General features: G+C 43.7%; 1 protein-coding gene across 1 annotated transcript in view; it reads left to right on the forward strand.

Moving 5' to 3' along the window:
* The first annotated feature begins 2,290 nt into the window (after nucleotides 1-2,290).
* PPP1CB (protein phosphatase 1 catalytic subunit beta) overlaps nucleotides 2,291-22,966 on the forward strand; it is a 54,821-nt gene continuing 34,145 nt past the window's right edge. Inside the window, exon 1 of the mRNA XM_053306329.1 lies at nucleotides 2,291-2,740. Coding sequence (XP_053162304.1) covers nucleotides 2,689-2,740 — 52 coding nt within the window. The 5' untranslated portion in view covers nucleotides 2,291-2,688. The remainder of the gene's footprint in view (nucleotides 2,741-22,966) is intronic.

Consider the following 22,966-nt stretch of genomic DNA (forward strand, 5'->3'; position numbering starts at 1 on the left):
TAGGGTCAACAGGAATATCTATCTCCTGTGTGGAATAGCAGGAAGAAAAATGCAAGGAGCAACAAGCCTTAAAACAGGCCTGTCCTTTATTGTTACAACATAATAGATGAAACTGCAGAAGCTCCACCCCCAGCTGCTCCCAAAACTGTATACACTCCTAACCCTCTCCTGTACAGAGCATTATTGAGAAAATGTGTGAAGCAGCATCCAAACTCAATGGTCAAGAACAATTTCCAGTTTCTCAAAAAAGTAGGGTTTTATGTTTTATGCTTCCTCCCCTGCTGCCCTTGGCAAAGAATTCTCTATTGTTTCCAGGAATTCTCCCTGACCAATGTAGCAACCCTAGGTAGAGAGTATATTGCACTTTCAGCCCTGGTTGTAGCAATGGACTTTAAATTGCTGGAGGGTAGGTGTCAAGGATGTCCAGTCACTTCAAAGGGAGTATTATACCATCACAGCAAAGTGTGTAGGATTCATTCATCCCAAACTCTGCTTCCCCTCAACCTTACCCCAGTCCTACCCACTTTTTGCCTCAGTGTCTTGCATGCACAAGGATATATCACTTCATCTGCATGAACTTGCTGTCAATGAAGATTTAGAAGCAACCCCATCTTGCCTAACTTCAAAGTAGGATCACTACACTCTAAGACCTTAAAAGAACAAAAAAGTTCAGGATACCTAGCCAGATATGTGGTAAATTGATTAACCAAACTCACTCTGAATCCACCTGCTCTAATCATTAATCATCAAATACATGATCAAGTAATGAAACTATAGAGTTTAAGGAAGATTTGCTCGTTAAGGACTGCCAGATTCCTCTTATTCTGAAGTACAGTCATCTCTTGCCAACCACCGTTTTACCAACAGCAGTTTTTAGTATATGCGAATAGGAAATTGTGACTGGTCTTGCCAACCGTGACTCAAGTATCCATGGTTGGAGAGGTGATGGGGATGGGGGTGGTGGTTCAGCAATTTTGGAGGGTTCATAGGTGCAATCTGTTCATTCCTCTTGGTGACCCTTGCTGACCTTGCTAATTTAAAATGATTTTGAGGGGTTCAAAAAACTTCCAGAGGTTCGATCTACTCATTCTTCTTGATGACTCTTGGCGATATTACAGGATTTGGGGTGATTTCTTTTAGCATTTGGGGGGTATTTTCCCCTTTATTTTTAGGTCTTTTTGCAGTCGTGGTTCCCCTAACCCCATTTCCCATAGACTGTAATACCTTGCCAATCACGAATTTGCCAATGGCGAGGTTTTGCCAGAACAGAACACTAGTGGTTGGCGAGGGATGCCTAATTCCATTTGTTTTGTTTAACAGTTCAAACTATCCAAAATTTAAACCATTTCTGTAAAACTGCAAAGAGATTCCTCTTGCCATCCTGGTCTCTCTTGATGGAAGTAAAAATAGAATGCTAAAAATAGAAAGCGAAAGCAAAGGACAACCACAACCACTCAAGACATTTGAAATTAAGGAGGAGGTTTTTAGGGGTCTGTGGCATCCATGTAGGCTTGAGACCCTCACTTCTCATTTTATGAACTGAGTGTTGAATAAAACAATTTTGAGTTCAAAACGTCTGGCACCTTGATGTGCTTCTGAGCATATGCAGAATACCTTTCCTCCAAGATAATTCCTCCCTTTAAAAGTATGTCTCTGAGAATGTGCAGACGGTAGTACCTTGGTGATAACTGGATTTTTATTTCTCTTTGAAACATCCCCCCCGCACAGAAGATTGCTTCTGAGCCGTTTGAGTTGCTCACACTCTAAAAGGCACCATCTTTTGTTCTCTAGCAAATGGTTCCCATAGAAAATAGCATACACATCTCTCACACACACTCACCCCTCCCCACCCCGCTTTCTTTCGACAACTGGCCACACGAACAAAATTCTGAACCCTAGGCTGCCCTAAGCAAAATGTGGAAGAAAATCAATGCATGAAAAATAGCACATCGCTTTTAGGCCCAGGAGGCAGGCTTGGCCTCTCAGCTTTTTCCTATAAGCGGCGTGGCGAGGAAGGTATGGGAACGCTGCACTATCTCCTTCCGTACAAGAGCAGGTGAGCGCGGTAGAAGCCAGCCCAGCAACAGCTTAAAGCGACGACGCCTGGGAAAGTAAGCAGCCAGCAGGCCCCACACCGGTTACCAGGATACGCAGGCAGGGAAGCGCGGTGGGGGGGGGAAGCGGTCGGAGAAGAAAAGAAAAAGGCTGGCAGATTGGAGCGCGTGCGCGCCCACGTGAGCCCTCGGAGTGCAGCGAGACGTGATCTCATCGCGCTTGCGCACACGCTCCTCGGGCGCAGCCGTTTCAGCGCTAGTCCAACCCGATCCTCCCGCGCAGTTGTTGAAGTAAAGCAACAGCGGCAAGAGGCGCGGGAGGAAGAGTTGTGGAAAGAATTTCACTGCGCATGCGCGACGAGGCCTGAGGCAGGGAGGAGGGTGGGGAGGGCCCGGCGGTCTTGGTTTCGTCTCTTTCTCTCCGCTCGCTCAGCGGAGCCGGAAAGGGAGGGCGGGGAAGGGAGACACCTCGGCTGGGCTGGGCGCTTTCGGGTGCCGGGCGCGGGCGAGCCAGAGCCGCCGGTGGGAGGATCCTTAGGGGAAGCTGTTGCTTTCCTTGCTGTTGCCGCCGCCTCCTCTTCGGTGAAGCGCCCTCTCTCCGTCCCCGCCCGGGACCGAGTCCATTGGCTACAAAATGGCGGACGGGGAACTGAATGTGGATAGTCTCATCACCAGGCTGCTGGAAGGTGAGTTCGTGTCCGCCTCGGGGGCTCCGGGAGGGAGCGCCTCGACAGCCCGGCGCAGGCGGCGTGTGAAGAATACCCGAGAGGAGGAAAGGGGCATTGCTAAAGTGGTGCCGAGGGAAAGCCCCCCCCCCAGCCCGCTCTCCCCGGCACTGGAAGCGAGACGGTGTCTCCCTTCGGCTGCTGCTGCGAAGGGAACTTGCGTGTTGCAAGGCTGAGGGCATGCGGGAGGTCGGTGCGAGGCGCGTAGGTGAATCTCCCCCGCCGCCTTGCCTTCGGGGTAGGCGGCCAAGAGGGTGTCTGGTGTCCTCCTTTTAGTGGGCGAATTCTTACGCCATAAGGACGGACGGACACCCCCACCCCACCCCCCCAGTCAGACCCACATGACTGTGTAATGCTCTCAGCCGTAAGCTCTTCTGTGCATTCGTTATCTCTTGCCCTAGGATGGAAGTGAAAGGGACTGGTGGAGATCTTGGGCACTTTTGGTTAAAGTTTTGACCCTTCGTCCCCCTCTCCCCCTCCCAGGAAGAAGGGTGTGTACGTGTGTGTACACACACACACAGCCAGTATGTGTTTCAAGATACGCACAAAAAGCCCTCCCACTAGAATTTTTGTAGCCTTCCTTCGATTCTACAATCTCGCACTCCCTTCACTACAAAGACGGGGAATGAGGTAGATCGCATTAGGGGGCTCCTCCCCGCCCCCCATCTTCTTGTTTATTCCCCCCCCCCCCATGTCAGGTTAGTCTCTCTCAATCTTTAGCACTGTTGACTGTTCAGCCCTTTTGGAGGGAGCCCTGTGCTAGAAAGATATTCGACTTATAAATTGAACCTCACAGTACTGATGCATTTTGGGGTGGTTTTTTTTAATCTCATCTTTACTCTTCAAGTAAAGATAATGTACATCTATCCCTGTTGTGTGATGATTTCATATCTAGGTATTAAGTTGGCTCTTGCGTATTTACTGCTTTTATATAGTAACTGAGGGTTTGTGCTTCTACTAATTTTATACGGTCTGAGACACACAGCAATGTAATCCACTTTTTTCTTTCCCACATGTACTCCTTGTGCCTTCTCCAGTTCTGTTTTCCAAAGGTTGTGTTTATTTCTTAATGGTTTCTATCGTTTCTAAAAAAATTTGCTTATAAACCAGATGTCTTTCTAATCACTAAAATATCTGTGAAATATAGTTTACATTTTAATTTCAACATAATTCTGTTGTAATCAAAATAACTTATAAAGGCATTAGTATTGTAAAGTTTGAGAGAAGTTTACATTGTATTTTAAGTGTTTGTATTACTGGTATGAGGAGCTGAGAATAATAGAAAATGCGTGTTGCAGATCATTGATGATCTAAGATTTGAACTGTTAGTCTGTTAACAGAACCATTGTAGGCTGTATCCTGCATGGGAGAAAGTCACTTCTCAACTTCAGTTTTCTAAATAATGCATTTGAAAATCCCATTGAAATTAATGGGACTTGCTTCTGGCCACTCACCATTATCATTGATCCAGTGATCTGCTTGTGGGCTTCCACATATGAATCTGCTCCAGGGGAAGTATAACATCCTACTGTCATGAGACAAAATCTCTGGATTCCTCAACCTACTTGTCTGTCAGTGCTGGGGGGCGGGGGGCAGTCCTGTTTCAGCATTATCCTTGTTGTTTTATCATTGAAAGGGGCTATATTGAGAAACTCCTTGCAGCTGTTTAATGGGGTGCAAATGGGCAAAGAAGCAGCCTTTACCGCTGTCATTGAGTGAGATATCTGCCCAGTTCTGAACCTATACCGAATCAAAGCATGCCATCTATCTTTCTTAATCAAAAACATGCTACTTTTCCTTGCTTCTTTTGCCCTGGGGTTTCAAGAGGCTTCTGTTCTCTGACCCTGTAAAAACTGTGAATGTAGCAGCAGGCATACAAGGTTCTGTAATACTTAGTTATCTAGATTGATGCTAGTGTGTTTTTAATACTGGGATTTTAGTAATACTCTTCAGGCGAACTGAGGTGTGGTCATACTGAAACTGCAAGGTTTGGGTTTATTTGTGGATTATTGCTGCTAACCTCGAGATGCTGGAAGCAAAGATGTAGATCTGTAACACAGATACTGCTATCTCAGGTCTGATTTTGATTAGGGATTCTATTTTGGGCTTCTTAAAACAGTGGATATTATCTTGGTCTACGTTTTGTTCACTTTTCATACTTCACTTCCTGCCTTGACATTATATCATACATTGAGGAATGGCCTGGGCACTAAAGGTTTTCTTAGCTTCAAGAATTCTGTTTATGTAACCAAGGTAGAAGATGGCACCTTAATTAATGTTGCTACTTGATGATGTTAAGGTAAGATGAGCTTTGAGAAAGAAGGCTCTCTGTTAACAGGAAGGCAACTGTTCAATATAGTGGTATAAAATATTCTTAATATTTCAGAAGAATGTGTTAGTATGCAAATTTGGTTACCCCATCTCAAAAAGGATATTGTAGAACTGAAAGGGGTGCTGAAAAGGGCAATCAAAATGACCAGGGGTTGGAGCAGATCCCCTACAATGAAGATTAAAACATTTGAGGCTTCTTAATTTAGAAGATTACTAAAAAGGTGGCATGAAAAGGATTTATGAATTCTTGCATGGTGTAGAGAGAGCAGAGAAGCGTTTTTCTAGAATTCGGGGTTATCCAATTAAACTGATGGCAGTGAATTCGGGACAGGCGAAAGAAAGCACTTTATATAAGGCATTAATTTATAGTACTTACTGCCACAAGGTGTGCTAATGATCACAGGCTTCGATGTCTTTAAAAGGAGATTAAACAAACTCGTGGGGAATATGTCTATTACTAAGTATTGGTCATTATGACTGTATGGAACCTTCAGGTTCAGAAGCAGTGTGCCACTGAATACCAGTTGCTGGGAAACAACAGTAAAGATATTGGTGCCATACCCTGCTTGTTTCCGAGAAGCTTTGATAGTCCATTGTGGCAAGCAGGATGCTGGACTAGATAGTCTTGATCCAGAAGGAATATTCTTCTATTTGTGCTTTCAAATTGAATGTGAAATAAAATGCCCAGGGGGAGAAATCAGTTTAGTAACAAAAATCTTTGCTTAGGTTATAATACAGGTAACTCTACAATGAGATACTGTCTTCTGATGTTGAATCGTCACAATGGTCCTTTGGTAGCTCATTCACTGCTTATCTTCTGTATTTTGAAATAATAATTTTAGATTAAGAACAGCAGCACTTATTTGGATATTAGCCTAGCTTTTCCTGTGTTTATTTCCTGAGCTAGATAATCCTCGCTTTAACCTCTTTGGTTGATCACTGAAGCCCACTTAAGATATAGCAAAAGTAGTACAAAGCTGTTTCTATATACCCAAGGAGTATACCAAAACTATTATGTACTTGCTTTCCATTTCAACATCTTGATCAGTCCACAGATAGCTGGGAACACTGCTAGTAGTACACAATAATTGTGCTAGATTCCAGAAACTGTAACAGTGATGAAAAGCTAATTTAATGATCCTGTACTTGGGTGTGTGCATGTGTGTAACTTTACCTAACAAAGTCAATGCCAACTTAAGTCTTGCTGGTGAGACATTATTTAAAGTGACTGAAAAAGTACATTGTTAAACTTGATCTGTCAAACTGTGCTTTTAAGCAACCTTCTCTTGCTGTTCTTCCTGCTGCTATGTGAAAGACTTGTTAGCCTTACAAGGTTGCATTGTGTTTGTCCAATAAAGGCTATCTTTTTACCAGAATGCGTTTCATAGATGGTTTCTCTATAAGAAGAATGGTTAAAATTTTGTGTGCTTAATAAGGCACAGAAATATCTTTGTTTTATGAATAAGAATTATCATTGATAGCAGTCGCACTCCTGAAGAACAGATACAAAAGTGCCAAGTTCCAGTCTAGGAAAGGTTTTCTAGAAGAATTTAGAAAGAGTCCTGTGGCCTGTTCTGAGCAGGCTTGTGTAAATATCCAATTGTTTAGCTTATCTTGCACTAGTGCATTGAATAGCATCCCTGCTTTGAAGATTTACTCTTTCCCACCCAATGCTATGGGTGTGTTGGTGGGGTTATACCTGAGAGTTAGTGTAGCATATTGGCTAATGCTAAGCCAGGAAATCCCCAGTTCAATTGTTGCTTCAACTATAAAGTTCTGGCCTCTGCCCATCTGAAATATTGGACTAATATTAGCCAACCTTTGAGGATTTTCATAAGAATTACTGAGACGATGTGAAGTGAGCTAAATGCTTGGTTAGTACTATCCTGTACAGTTTAGAAATGCTAAGTAATTTGCTATAATGCTGATAGATGCATAGGACCATTGAAATATCACATGCATGAAATATCTCCTAACATAATTGGCATCCTAATCTGTGCTCTAGCTGTTAATAGAACTGCCTCGGGGTAATTGGTGAACACACCAAAACTGCGTCCAGGCTTTATGTGGGGAAATTAGCTCAAAGTGGAGCAGTTGCATGTCAGAACAACTTTTGTGCAAATCTTTGGTGGCAGAAAAATGGACTGAGTGAGATTGCTGAGGTTCAAAAGCAAACAAAGTTTTATTTGAAGGTAAGGGGTACAATGGAGTAAGAGAGTCAATTAAAGCAATATTACTACTAAAAATACATTACAAGATTAATCATATAACTGCGAAGAGGAAATTTAGCTTATTGTCCAAATTAAAGTAACTTCCAGGCTGACCGGAGAAAGGAAGCTCGGAGAAACAGGCTTTTGAATTTGAGAGAAGAAACGGATAGAGGGAGCCCAGACTGGGCACAGCAGTTATCATACAGTCTCATTCCTTTTTATTGGCGGGTGGATGCTTGTAGCTTGGGCGCAACCGAGTTGGACGGTTCTCTTTCCTCGGAGATGGACCCGGAGGCAGCAAACAGCAGCGAAGAATCAAGGGGATGGGTGTGTTAAACAGCAGAGATCAATCCAAAGGGCATCTGCTCTCATGAAGCCAGCTCTGGGTAGTAGCGAGGAGGGCTGTGCAGATCAGATCCGGCAAGAGGACCAATCTAGGGAGTGGCCCACAGAGAAAAACAGGCCAGATGATATGGCAGGTGTCAGCTGCAGCCTCCAAACAATGGGTGACTCCAAAGTGTGGAAAGTGAGGCAACTGTGAGGCACACTGTCTCAAGGAACCAGGGGCAATTAAAGCCCAAATCGTGCCTTGGGGGAACATTCTAGTTGCTCTTCTTTCTTGAATAGGGTAGTTCCGGGGAATCTCAAAAGATCCCATTGTTTGTGTTTGCTGTGCTGCGCTAAAACACAATGCTTGAATGGCTCAAGTGCACCTTTAATGCAAATAGAGTGAATGGACAAACATGGAATCTCTTTAGGTAAGAAGAACCTAGTAAACTAATCAATGTTTTAATGGGTGCATCTCTGAGTTTCTATCATCTGCTTTAGCTTTCTTCTGATAAGAAGGGAGTTTGCACTGCAAAGCCTTATCTGACTTCCCTGCTGAGATAATTGGTTTTAGCTCCTTTGTGACATCTTTGAAGGAGAGGTAGACCAAGGGAGGGGGAGGTGGTGTCAGTCTCTGTGCAGAGAGAGAGAGACCTTGAATGGAGAGTTAACTTTTGGGAGTTAACTCTAGAGTCTATTTAGGTGTCCCGGCACAGGGAAGGTTTGAGACTAGTTCCCTTTCAATTTGGCGATGGCAGCTGCTAAATCTAGAGGTAACTGTCCCACTGCCTACTAAGTGACTGCTCCCCATGTGCTAACAAACAGAAGGCTCACGATCCCATGAGGCTCCTGAGTGTTTCAAGAGTGAGAATCCACAAGTCTGTGGTCTCAAGTATTCAGCAGAGAGGCTTCTGGGAGCCCACAGAAGAGCAGTGCTAGCAACACAACTAAGACTTGAATGATGTTCCTACTTCCAACTGTGCAGGTTAGTGACTATCCTGTACTCTCCAGCCTGTCTAGCTTCCATCCTCTCTTCTTTCAGTGTGTGCTGGGCTAATTCAAGGTCATTTGACTTCATCTTACCTTGCTCACCTATTCCTTGGCAATGGGTGAGATTGACTGCATTCTTTTTAAAAACCTGCTGTGCATGCTTAAGGGTATTTGTGATACAATAGGAGGGATAATTTGGGAGTAATTGTTATGTTCACTGTTTAAACTTGGTGGCCACTTTTTGCTACAAAAAGCATCAAAAGCAGTTCACCTAATATAGTTATAAACACTCCAATAAAAACAAAGCACAAGTGGTCCAATAAGGACAGCATAAAACTACAGTAAAAAAATCTTCCATCTTGATCAATTCCAAAGACATGACAAAACAAGACTTAAGTAGCTGTTTAAAGGCCAGAAGAGATGGTGCACATGCCCAACATAAATCTGAGTTGCTATGGTACTAGTACAGGATATTTCAAGTACGAAGAACACAGTATTCTATACCTGTCTACATTACTACTGACCGTCTGTCTCTTGTCTCCCACTGTATCACAAATACTCTAAGCATGCACTGAAGTGATGGGTTTAAAAAGAGAATTTGTGGGGTAGGGCCTTTCTGCTTCTCTACTATGGCTGTTAATCTCTGATTAACTCATAATCGCTTATGAGTTTTCCCCCTCAACTGCTTTGTGCTCTACTTTTGTTGAACTGTGTGTTAAAACTTTTAAAGTATATTGTTCTTTGCTCATACAATTGATTTTTGAATCAAAAGTGCCATAGTGTATGTTAGTGTAGCTCTGAAGATAAACTTCTTGTACTCGCACTCATTGATACTACCATGGGTTATTGCAAGAAAGGAGAATAAAAATTTGCTTCCCTAGTGACTTAACTCCATGCTTGAGTATGTTGATCTTGCTTAGTTAAGAGGCAATTGAAGCATGAGGAGGCTGTTGTAGGACACCTCCCCCCCACACACTTTTTTTGCCAGTTGATGTCTGTTTTAAAAAGTTTATTTGTGTTAGCTGGTGGGTTTTTTTCTGATGGTTCCTTCAAGACCTAGGTAATAAACTCCTAGAGTTGGAAGCAGATGTACTTGCTGTAGCCTTTCAATCTTGGTTCAAGGTCCTAGTTTTGAATTCTCAATAATTTAGGACTCTGAATAATATCTGTGTGAAAAAATGACTTGCTTAAGATGGAGTGGGTTCAAACAATGTAGAAAATGCTGAACCCGAGTTTGGCAGCAAGCCCAACTTCCAGGGGCGAGGGACAAAAAGCTGACACGAGTCATGTTGTTTGAACCTGCCAGTGTTGGCTTATTCTGCCCAACTCACAGCATCAGGAATCAACTTCAGATCATGGTTACAGATGTCTGCTTCTGGACCATCAGTCAGGTGGAATAAGCTGACACTGGTGGTTTGGACAACATGCCTGGCAGCGGGCCTGACTTCAAACTCAGGTTTGGGCATTTTCTGTTATCTGAACCTGCCCATAGCCCCCACTTATCATGTCACCCATGCTGCAAGCTCAGATCATGAAGGCATGGAGAGACAATAAGAATGAGTTTCCTTCTTGTAGACTTGGCAAAGTCAGTATGGGTATCTTAAAAAGCATTGAAAGGAATGGGATCTTTAGAATGTAATGTTAGCTGGGACTTTGGTACCGGTATTTATCTGGCTGACACATAATAGATTAGCTGTATTCATGCTTGTTTAATTGTTACTTGCCCAATGCCATTATGGTAAACTGAGATCCAAGATGACCTGTTTTTCAAAAGAAGAACAAACACGGAGTTCCCATTTGATATGATGGAGATCAGCAACCACAAAAATAAAATTTGACTGTTAGCCAGAGTGGATTCATTTAAATAACAAAAGACTGATTTTCCCATTCTGAACTTCATATTTTTGGAGGGGGGGAAATACATTTTATCTGGTTGCTAACAGTTAAAATGTATTGATTTGCAACTAAATAGAGCCTTTATGCAACCTATGAGCATAATTCAGAACATACATATGTAGAATTTACCTTTACCTTTTTGGAGACCATAGAGATTTGTTTGACTTTCTTTTTTAATATCCCTGTGCATGTACAGAGAAAGTTTGAAGGCTAAGTTGGTAAGTAGCCTGCACTCCTTCCTCTCCTAAGAAGGGCTTTATGCTATCCTAGGCTTCTCTGCCCTACTCAGCAAGCCTTCTGTCACCCACTTACCAACCATTGAGGGGGCGGACTCATCAGAAACAAGCTGCCTAAGCTCTTTCTGCCCGATTCTGGAGTTTTCTGGCTTTTTCTGGCCGTTCTTGGCACTCCTCCCATCCCCCCAGCTGCAGCCTTGCACTAAACATCATTAACCATTTCCTACCCACTCCTAGACTAGCAGAAAGCAATGTTAATGCCTCTTGAGTGGAGTGAATAAAAATCAATGATTTTTTAAAAATTAAAATCAGATTTTTAAATTTTAAATTGGATTTTAAAATATCATGTAAAAATGGTTAAAATTAAAACCCATCACGAACATGCTATACCAACGTTTAGTTTCCTAAATATGAACTAACTCTCTATCACACATCAGATTACCTGCCTGTCAAGAATGGGCATTCAGAATGACCCTAGTCTGCCCAGCAATTACCAGCTCTTGCTTTTGGAGACTTCTGGACTTTGAGTTTGTAAGCCTGTTTTTCATGTGTCAAGACATAAGCTGGATAGTAAGGTATAGTGTGTAGCAAAGAAGCCAGCATGCTTCTTTGTTAGAGGTTAGAGTCCTGGATTAGGACTGTGGAGACCCGGGTTCAAATCCCCATTCAGCCATGTTCCTTGCTGGGTGACTCTGGGCCAGTCACTTCTCTCTCAGCCTAACCTACTTCACAGGGTTGTTGTGAAGAGAAACCTAAGTATGTTGTACACCGCTCTGGGCTCCTTGGAGGAAGAGCGGGATATATATATTTTTAAAAGGTGGTTGTTTTGTGTTGGGACTGGGCCAAGACAGAGGTGTTAAGTTTGTTTGTTTGTTTGATTTCTGTACCGCCCTTCCAAAAATGGCTCAGTATCCCTGTCCCCAAAGAGCTCACTATCTAAAAAGAAACATAAGATAGACACCAGCAAGAGTCACTGGAGGTACTGTGCTGGAGGTGGATAGGGCCAGTTACTCTCCCCTTACTAATAAATAAAAGAGAATCACCATGTTAAAAGGTGCGTCTTTGCCAAATTAGCAGGAGTTAAGACAGACATACACTATAGGATAGGAAAGAAAGTAAAGTTTGATTGAAAAAAACAGTGGGAGCGGGAAGGAAAGGTAGTATTTAGTACACAGCTTCCTGTACTGCCCCACATTTTGCCACTGGAAAACTGTCCTGGCTTCTGGGCACAGGAGATTCCTTATCTGGGAATATTTTGAATAAATGTCTTCTCTGGATAAAAGGAAAATGTGTCACGTGTCAGTAGTGCAACAAGGAGGTGATTCATTACATAAAGAGCCAGGTAAAGTGTGCCGTCAAGTCGATGTCAGCTCTTGGAGCCCACAGAGACCCTGTGGTTGTCTTTGGTAGAATACAGGAGGGGTTTACCATTGCCATCTCCTGAGCAGTATAAGATGATGCATTTCAGCATCTTCCTATATTGCTGCTGCCCGATATAGGTGTTCCCCATAGTCTGGAAAACAAACCAGCAGGGATTTGAACCAGCAACTTCTGGCTTGCTAGTCAAGTCATTTCCCCAGTGTGCCATTATGTGGCTTAAAGAGCCAGGTATGGTATACTATTTCCTAAATTCCCCAGGCTGCGAAAGGAATTCTTCATGGCAAGACATGATGTTCTGCCCTACGCAGTCTTGCAGGGTAGATACTCAGAAGTGCCATTGGCTAATGGAACCTGCCCATGTAGGGCAGAGGAGCCAGGAGCGATTCAACATGCCCTCTTATACTGCCCCCTTTTCAAGGACTCCTGCACAAGATATATTTTCCCTCTATTACAGAGGCATGTAGACAGATTGGAGGGGTTCTAAACCAAGCTATTGCTCTCTGATACAGATCAAACCATAACCTGCACAGTAGCTAAATTTTGCGTAGCAGCAGTGAAAGTATGACAATTGTCGCAGTCATGATCCAGTTGGTTGTAATATTTTTATGTATTAAACTCTGTATCTTATCTTTGATCAAAATAAACATTGATTGATTGATATTTCCTAAATTAGTTAAAATCAAATCACCTAAAAAATTACACAAAATATATCCTCCTAGGTGTTATAAATTAACAGGTTTTAGTGATCACATTTGCACCATTGTTTAAGAAGTATGTGAAGAAGTGTCCGCTGGATATTTGATTTAAAATCAACTATTCAGACTGTTTTTTCTTGATGATTTAAATCGCCTTCATTTAAATCAGTCATCCTGCTATTGGGGAAGCTAGGAGACAGAAGAGGGAATAAAGAAATGGAAGGTTGGTATTAGCTTTGAATTGGTGATCTGTATTTAACTCGTGGGAGAAGACAGGCAAAACAGAGTACTGTCAAAGTGGAAGTCAGACAATCTTGCTCAGGTAATTGCATACCTGAGCAAAGTGGAGATGAACTGAGAGGACACAGAAAAGGAAGAGTTGTGGAGGTAGATGGGAAGGCAGGAAATATTGTTGTGAATGTGGTGTTACTGGGGAGGATTGAAAAGGGTTACTCTAAAGTGTTCGTAAGGGTAAGCAAAGTTTAGAGAGCAGAGCTTCATGGTCTGTGAATATGTGAAACTCTCACTTATGAATGCTGGTTCTGTCTTTCTTGGACTTCTTCCATGGTGGCATCACAAAGCTTACAAAAATGTCTCTCTACAGCTTTCCTCTACAAACATCTCACATAGGTCCTTCCTGGGGTGGGGTAGCAAGCTGTGTCCCTGGGCTGAGCAGCAAAGAAAGAAAAGAAGACGGAGCATATCAGTTCCACTCTTGGTGGTAGTGGTGGCGGGGTGTGTGTGTGTGGGGGGGGGCAGACTGGAGAAAGAGAGCTTATGTAGGGATGTGGATTGAAATGCCCAACTTATTGCTGAGAAATCTGGCTGCTGCTGAACTTAGACTCTGGTGGGAGAGTTGCAGGAGGTTGCAGGAGAGTTGCAGGAGGAGATCAGAGTTGCAGGAGGGCAGAGCATCCTCGGTCTTTGATAGAAGCCCCTGGTTTTAAAGGAAAGGTTAGTCCTGTCAGTGATTTTGTTTTGCAAAGATTGGAGAGACATAAGACAGGGTTTTCATTATAAGCCACATGGTCAAGTAGCAGCCCCTATCAATCCTAAGTACGGCTCCCTGACTGTTTATTGGGCCTATGTGAAGCTTCAGACAGAGCTGGATACTCTGTAGGGATATGCACAGAACCGGTTCGGAGGCCCTTTTACAGACTTCCGAACCAGTTCGAAGGTGGGGGGGGGGATAGCTTTAAGGACTGGGAAGGGTGCTTTTATCCCCACCTCCTGTGTTTCCCCCACCGGTGCTGCTTGAAAAATTGGCCCCACACAGGACAGCAGTGTACCTCCTTGCCAGGAAGTGCCTGGTAGGGATGTGCACGGAACCAGACGGGGGGGCGGGGCAGGGGATACCTTTTTAAGGGCTGGGCACGGTGCCCTCACTTCTCCCACTGCATTTCCCCCGCTGGTGCTCCTTTGAATAAGTCCCCATCAGGGCAGCAGCATACCTCCCTGTCGCTCTGGTGTCGTCGTCAGCTGGAAGTTGAAGGAAGTACTTGGCACGTGCGTGTGCTGGGCATTGCCTTCAGCTTCCGGCCAAGGAGGACACCAGGCTGGCAGGGAGGTATGCTGCTGCCCAGACGGGGACTTAATCAATGGAATACTGGCGGGGAAAACACAGCGGGAGGGGTGAAGTCACCTCCCACACCCTTAAATGTATGCCCCCCGCCTTCAAACAGATGAACCAGTTTGGAGGCCAATAAAAGGCATCCGAACCAGTTCCATTCACATCCCTAGTGCCTGGTGCGCACGTGCACTGGGCACTTACGACCACTTCTGGTCTGTGACACACCAGGGCAGCAAGGAGGTATGCTGCCGCCCCTGCTGGACTGATTTTTCATGCAGTGCCAGCGGGGGAAACATGTGGGGTGGTGGTGGTAAGAGCACAATCCTTTGCTATAGAAGCTGTATCTTGTTGCTCATTCTCCTCTCTAGCGTAATAGCTGGGAACTCAAGATTCCAGGAAGGAGAGTACCTCTATGCTATGTGGAGCAGACACCATCTGATCAGAATAAGAAACAATGTATAAGAATACTTTTTACTGATTAGTTTTATATACAACTCTTAAATTATTCATTATTTGGGATATCAGATGATTATTCTGAACTGTTCTCATAGTACTTCAGCTTTCCTTTTGTAGAGTGTATTTTCTGGTGTTAACACTTTTTCATAATAACACATAGAATACAAGTTCTAGTAAGAACTAATCTGCCTACTTTTACTATCCCTACAACTTGACTAAGCTTGGTCCAAATCGGTTAGGCAGTTCACAAGTTAGCCCACTTGCACCTCAAATGTTCATGCATCTGCCATCTTGAATCAGGGTGGATGACATAATTACAAACTATGTCCTTGAACTGTCCCTATGTGTCCCTACACCTGTAGCAAATTTGGTTCAAATCAGTTAGGCAGACCATAAGTTAGCCTCCTCACCTCAAACATTCACATGTCTGCCAGCTTATATTGTGATGGACGACATAATCACAAACTGTGCTGTTGAGGCATCCCTATGTGTCCCTACAGCTGTACCCTATTTGGTTCATATTGGTCCAGGCATTGTGAAGTTGGTTTGGTGGGGGTGGGGGACACAAATGGACAGACACACACTTGGAATTTCAGGTGATCTCATAAGCCTACTGGAAAGTAGGCTAACTATGGTATTTGTTCACTTATTGAATGACTGTTAAGAGCACATTTATGAACCCATATAACGCATAAAGGCTACTATCTAGCCAGTGATGTGGGACAAAAACATTTCTGATGCTATGTTTTTTCCATGGAAACACTTATTTCTAAAAATGTATTGCTTCATAGTAGTGATTTTTGAATGGATGCAATACCAGTCAAATATGGTATTTGTCAAACCAGTCAAAGTCTGTCAGGTGACTGGAAGCGTATATAATAAATGTATAGCTTTGTGTGGATGTGTGGAGCTAGTAGTCAGCATTCAGGCTGAGTCAGTGAAAGAGTGTTTTCCATTGCTGCAAGGTGAGGGGGAAATGTACAGCTGTCCCCCTGCTTCCACCTGTAGTCACTTGTGCTTCTCAAAAATATGTCCCTGAGGCAGGCATCCACAAATCCATTTGCCAGGGACAAGTGCCCCTGGCCTTCTTGCAAACAGCACACTCAACATCACATTGATCTTCTCACCACAGGTTTCTAACTATCAGGCAGTAACAGCCTTTCCTTTCCTGTAAAGAGTGGACCGGAAGTGAACCCTGTCCTGACTAACAGGCAGTGATCTCTAGGGATCAGCCACTTGGCACACAGTGGCTAGGACCTAGAGGGCCTGGCAGCAGGAAGTGAAGGGGGTCTTTGTTCTCAGAAGGAGCCAGGAGGGCGATGAAAGAAGATGGGGAGCAGGCTTCGTGAGCACCAGCCATGAAGTCTGGCTGCCTCATGGTCAACAGCCAGTCTGGAGACTACTCTCATGGAAGGACATCTGCAGATCCTTGAGAGACAGGATTGCAGGAAACTTGATTTATCTCCTGGGGTGATTAAAGGGAAAAGGAAACTAAGGACTTCGGCTTCGGGGAAAGGTTTAGCCAGGGAACCATGTGTTAGGTATCCTGCGTTAGATTTCTTTTGATTTTGTGCTTTTGCAAATCCTTACAATTGGTTTATTGTGTTTTCATCTGTAAAGTAACAAAGAGGAACTGAACATGAGCCCTTTTATCCAGCCTGGGCTTTGTAGAAGTCTCTGTACCCTGTAAAGGTGCTTTTAAAGGCTTCTTGCACCTGGGGGTGCTTGTTGAATTATCCTTGCAACTGGGAAACCATGATTTTAAAGTGTCCCACTCCAAACACCAGCTGGATTGATCTTTGGGAGTAATCTTGTAAAGCACTGAGTATTTCTTTTTACCTTGTAACTTAAAGCTGAGAGAGCCTCAGGCTGAAGCAGTCTAGTATTTTGAATAAAGTTTTTCTCTTTTTGTTCTGTGTCTTTTACCTGTCTCTGGGTGGATTTTTAAATCGGGGGGGGGAGGAGCTTTACTTTGGTGCAAACATGCCTCAATGTTGATTGCTCAGCAACTCGCACTACCAAATTTGCTCTTCACGTGTAGGCTGCACGTGGAGGCAATGGGGGACTAAAGTGGGTGTGGTGGCAGCGATTGGACTACCAAAGGAGCAATTTAAGTTTTAAAGGAAGAGCGTTTGTTGAGCTAATATGGAAGGAATGATGCAGGATTTTTCTTTGCCCCCACATTGGCTGACTTTGAGACAAAGGCTGGACTTAAATCCGCTATTCACTACAGTCTCATTTCCAGGGTTTCCCCCCCCCCCCCAGAGCTCTCACCATTTTTTTCACAAGTCAAGAAATGGCAGGAAAGGCTTTTTTATTTTAACACTCTTCATATCCCAGTGGAAATGAGAAGACCTGTTTCTCTCCTCTCCTTAAGCCCTTTGCCTGTGTGCCAGAAAGGATTTTGGAGAAAAAGAAGGGATTTGTGATCACAAATAATGGATTGTTAGTAAGCTGATCCTAAACTTATGGATCATGTTCTGGGGCATGTTTTCCCCCCCTCGTTCATGGGGCTTCAGAAGGAAGGAGGTATAACTGAAAATGTTCTCCCCTCCCTTGGCTTGGCACCACACAGATCTCCTTAAGGGTCTCATTTCCACTCCTGTTTTTGAGTAGGTAAGAAATAGCAGGAGTCCTTTCTGAGCAGTAGGAGGCTTCTACTGTTTCTTACGATCTCCATATGCCAGTGCAAATGAACAGAGTTCTTAGAAGAGAAGACCCACTTCTCTTTGAGGATTTGAGGGAAGAGGGGATATTGGCAACTGTAAACGAGTTAACTTCTTGGTGTGCTGAGCCTAAACGTGTGGATCCCTAGTTTTCAGTGCATTGTTTCTCAAATTGTAAACAAAGCATGTGCTATTGCATTGTCATGCTTTAAATGTTTACAAGTATTCAAATAAAAAACTTCCAAGTAAAGTTTTCAACTTGTTTGAATAGAACATCCTAAAACATGTTAAGTGTGCTTTATTTAACTTATTTTCCTAATCAAATCTCTGTTCAAATAGTTCTGGCTATTGGAATGAATTCTTAAGAATTGTATAGCATGTGAAATTAACTTTTCAGATTACTAAATACAAGTCAAAATGCTGAATTGGATCCCAGTCAGTTTAGAGTTTTGGAAACCTTTTCTGGGAGTCTTCTGATACAGTTTTCCAGAAATTCTCCAGTAGCAACAATACCTTTTAAACTGGCAAGTGCCTCTCTCATCCTTAAGTGAGGAATGGGTGAGGGTTCATCTCTGCCATCATGCTGGGCTTTAGAAGCACTTGAAAACAGTGAGAGATGCTTCATAGGCCTCTGCTTGTATCTGGTTAAGTCAAATTTTATATATTCAACAGACAGCATGAAAAGACATTCATGTTTGCTGTTTAACTAGGAACATAGGAAGCTGCTGTATACTGAGTCAGACCACAGGTCCATCTAGCTCAGTATTGTCTGCACTAACTGGCAGCGGCTTCTCCAAGGTTGCAGGCAGGAATCTCAGCCCTATCTTGGAGATGCCAGGGAGGGAACCTGGAACCTAGATGCTCTTCCCAGAGTGACTCCATCCCCTAAGTGATCTTACAGTGCTCACACTTCACGTCTCCCATTCATATGCAATCAGGGTGGATCCTGCTTAGCGAAGGGGACAAGTCATGCTTGCTACCACAAGACCAGCTCTCCTCTACAGCCTTAATTATGTAGTGAATAACTACATAGTTCAAAACTTAGAAGGATGCATCAGAACATTGGCCTGTTAGTCTGTAGTAGTGCTGCTGTGAATTCTGAGGTTCAACTACAAAAGCTGCTGTTTCGGGGCATTCCGTGTTTTGTTACTTTCCATTCTTTGGGACACTTTTTCAAGCTTGTTCACAATAATTCTTTTTCAGTCTGCAGCTGCTGGGGGAGAGGCAGTGTTGCAAGGTAATGCATTCCAGTTGTCCCAGCAACCAGACTGATGCTTCCTGGCTTGCTGCATTGGCAGTTTCATTATCTAACAGTACTGCATGGCTAAGTTTTTTGTTGCTTAATCAACTCCAGTCACACATGCTGACAACTGATACACATGACGACAACTGACTAGTTAAGGCAGGATGATGTAGCTGTCCATCTCCATTGCAATACTTTCAGTGAGTCTTGTATGTAGATTTGCATCCAGTTACACGTCTGCATTCAGTTTCACTCTTTTGAAAAGAGGGTGAGACTTACCATGTGCAAAAAATGTTTTTAAAATCTCTTCTCCCCCCCCCCCACACATTGTGGCTGGGCACTAATCCGTATATGCAGTAACAAGTAGTTCATAAGTAGAACTAATTGAGCCTACTTTGTGCTACTTTCAATATCCAAGTCACATTAAAGATTTAGAATGAAAATCATTCAGAGGCAGGAGACCTCTGAATACCAGTTGCAGGGGGGAACAGCAGCAGGATAGGAGATGTGCCCTCCGCTCCTGTTTCCCAGAGGCATCTGGTAGATGACTGTGGGTGACAGCTAGATCCAGCAGGGCTTCTCTTATGTTCTTATTCAGTAGCGCTTGATTAACATCCTTGGAATTTGGACTTGTTTAGTTTTTTAATTACAGGTCTAAAGGGGAAGTGCTTATAATATGCCTGACCATAATTTGTATTCAGGTTGCTGGATTGTAATGAAAAAGTTCCCCTATGTTCTGTGAATTTGGTTTGTATCAGATTGTTAATTCATGAGTTCTGAAGGGGTAAGCCACCTAATTGCGCAGCAGGGAAGTAACCTGCCTAGACAGCAGGAGGCTGTTGGTTCCAATCACCGCTGGTGTGTTTCCCAGAATATGGGAAACGCCTATATCAGGCAGCAGTGATACAGGAAGATGCTGAAAGGTATCATTTCATACTGTGCAGGAGAAGTCAATGGTAAACCCTGCCTGTATTCTACCAAGAAAACCACATGGCTTTGTGGTCGCTGGGAGTCAACGCTGGCTCAGCGGCACAACCTTTCCTCTCCCCCCCCCCCCGAAGGGGTGTATTTACAAGTTGAATGGTCACCCTCTTGAAACAAGATGAGGGATTAAAATAAAAATACCACTAGACTTCCTAGATACTTCGCTAGTGGGCAGTATACAAATATGCTGAATAAATAAATAAAAATGCCACTGTCAGAATACCCTAGACCAGGGCTGCTCAACTTCGGCCCTCCTGCAGATGTTGGTCTACAGCTCCCATAATACCTGGCTATGGGCCACTGGCTGGGGATTATGGGAGCTGTAGTCCAATAACAGCTGGAGGGCTGAAGTTGAGCAGCCCTGCTTTAGACCTTCATGCACTGTAATTTGTATGTCTGGGTAGCAATGCAAAATGAGAGCAAACCTCAAAGATTCACTGAAAATAACTTACTTGGTTTAGCCCTTCAAGTAAGTGCTTCTTATGTCTTGTCTCAAAGTAACTTAGTTTCCACAAACCAGTTGTAGCACCTGAAGTGTAGCAGCAATATTTGCCCTATTTTGGCATTCATTGAGACTATTATTTCCATAACATAAAGTCCACCCTTTTGTTTTACTCCACAAAGTCTAAATACTTGATTCATGCCTCTTATAATTTTATAAAATGAAGAATTAGATCCACATATTGTGATCCTCTTGATTTTGGTTCAATAGAGGTGTTTTACCATCATAATGATGTATCTTGAAGACTCATTAATGGATGTACAACCTTTTTCTTTTCTTCTGGTTTTCAGCCTCTGACAAACTAGACTTTGTCAGCTTCTTCTTGGAACACAGAAGAATCACACTTCAGTGGGAGGAATTCTGATAGTTCTTTCTCTCACTTCCAAGAAAATCCCTACTACATTATCTTAGCAGCCCATCTTCTCTCATAACTAACTTTAAATTGAGTGTTTTAATTCACTCATATACATGATTTTTTAAAAAGTTGTTTCAGTTCAGGTTCTTCAGTATTTAACTCTCCAGTTCAGATAGCAGCTTCAGAAAATTGGTATTCAGTTCAGACATTTTTGTATCTGGTTCAGATACATTTCATACAGGAAAATATCACTCTTTTGCTTACAATGTTGCTCTATAAAAGGAATACAATAACTAATTTGAGATGTTTTTAAGTTGCATTTTTAATTAGGTTTATTACATACATAATACAAGATAGAAACAAAACAATCATGCAGTTAAAAGCACAGTGCCTAGTTAATTAATAACTTAATTTTGAACTGGTTACCATTGCTTGTATTAAGGCTTCAGTTCATGTCCAATCAAGGCAGCCAAGACTTTTAAGTTTGGGTTCAGTTCCAGTTCACTGAAAAATCCTCTTGCTTCTGGAATTTAGTTGGACTCTGCATTCATGTAGTAGCCACTTCTATTCATGTAGTGTCAGATTGGATTTTTATTTTTAAGTGCAATAGAATTTTTAAGCTCTGTGCATCACTTTTATTTGGTAGCTGCTAATGTTTACTTTGCATGCTTATTCAGCATTACTTCATTGCATGTTCCACTTCAACTATTAGCATTTTTCCTTTGGTATACATAAATACTTTGGTGGGAGATATTTTTTACATCTATAAGTACCAAGGCATTATATTTTCTCATCTTTTATATTTCGATATTCTTGCTGCAGTTTTATCTGGCATATATGCTTGTATTATAGGGTGTTTGTGGAAAGCGTATGATTATTAGTTCAGTTGTGGTAACATTTGTATCTCTTGTGATTCTGTCTTTGTCTTTGTCCCCCCTGGACTGGATGTCATCATAAGTGGGATCTGGTAGTGCACATGCTTGAGAGAGGCCAGAAATTGAAACTGTTGGTTCCTCCCACCAGAGGCTCCAATCCCTAGTTCCAGTCCTGTCTGCTCGAGACATGCAGCACAGATTCTTGCTCTCTCAGTAGGCTCTATTGGAAATACTTCTTTAGACTCCGTTCGGCCCTTTGCCTCTCCCTTATCCCTCCCACCCCGATTGTGCGAGGGTGGGAAGAGAGCTGGTGCAGCCTTTTATTACTTTTTTTTGCTGCAAATTTATTTCTAAACTCTTTTTTTGTTTTCCAGTTCAGCCCATTGCTTTTTGCTTTCTTTTTTAATCCTTTTCTTTGTTTTGGCTCTCGGGCATTGGGCGCGGCCGCTTCCCTCGGCCATGGAATGCTCTCATGCGGAGGAGATACTTGCAGGCTTGCTCTCTGAGAGCTCACACCCTGCTCAGCCTCCCATGAGACATGAGATTGCCCAGCCCGCCTTGGCTACATCGGTCGCACAGCCTATAGCCTTTCCCGCTCCGGCGGCTGCTGCTGAAATGGGCGTCATGCGCTCCCTGCGCAAGTCTTCTAAAAAAGCTAAATGCCAAAAAGAGAAGGAGGCTAAGACCAGGAAGCGCCTGAAAGCCTTGGCATCACTCGAGTGAGCGATTGATCCAGGTGGTTTGCAAGAAGACGCAGCCGCATTGTGATATTGCCTTGGAGAAGGCCAGGAAGGAAAGGTGCCGTGCCTCCGTTCTGGAGACCAGTAGGACCCTACACCCAATATCGCCTTCGAGCGAAAGCACTGGAGGGGAACTGGCGGGGTCACTTAGCCCACCCATGTCAAATAATGAGCCTCACAGTCCTTTGTCAGCCAGGCCAGAGCCCGACCTCCCTCCACCCCATGGGGATGATCGCCAACCTGCTACACCCTCAGGTAATTCCTCCGTATCCTCTGGGAATCCAGCCCAACCTTTCCCCCCGACGTTACTGGGTGGCTCGGAGTTTTTCACAAGGGAGTGCTTGCTATTGATGGGTCATTCTGTTCAGCCTCCTGGTCCTCCAGCTCCTCCACAGCAACACATGATCCCACGTAGGAGGCTCTCATCTTCCTCTCCTGACTGCAGCCCAGCCCGGTCAGCCATTCTTGTCCATGAACGGGGCCAGTTCATCCCCAGGCCTCGTAAGCCAGGTTGCAGTAGGCACTCTTCATCCTCTCCATCACACTCGGAACCGGCACCTGCCAAACGTCCTTGCCCCAAAGGCCCCTCTACTCCCATCCTTTCACCCAAGGAACCTAGTCTCCCCTTCCCCTCTGCTCTACCCGTTCTCCCTATTTTACCCCCCCCAGTGGGGTACCCCTGGGATCGGATTCTGATTCTGGCAGGGTACACCCTAGGTTGCCAACATCCC

The sequence above is a fragment of the Hemicordylus capensis genome, chromosome 1, assembly GCF_027244095.1.
Source record: "Hemicordylus capensis ecotype Gifberg chromosome 1, rHemCap1.1.pri, whole genome shotgun sequence".
NCBI classification, from domain to species: domain Eukaryota; kingdom Metazoa; phylum Chordata; class Lepidosauria; order Squamata; family Cordylidae; genus Hemicordylus; species Hemicordylus capensis.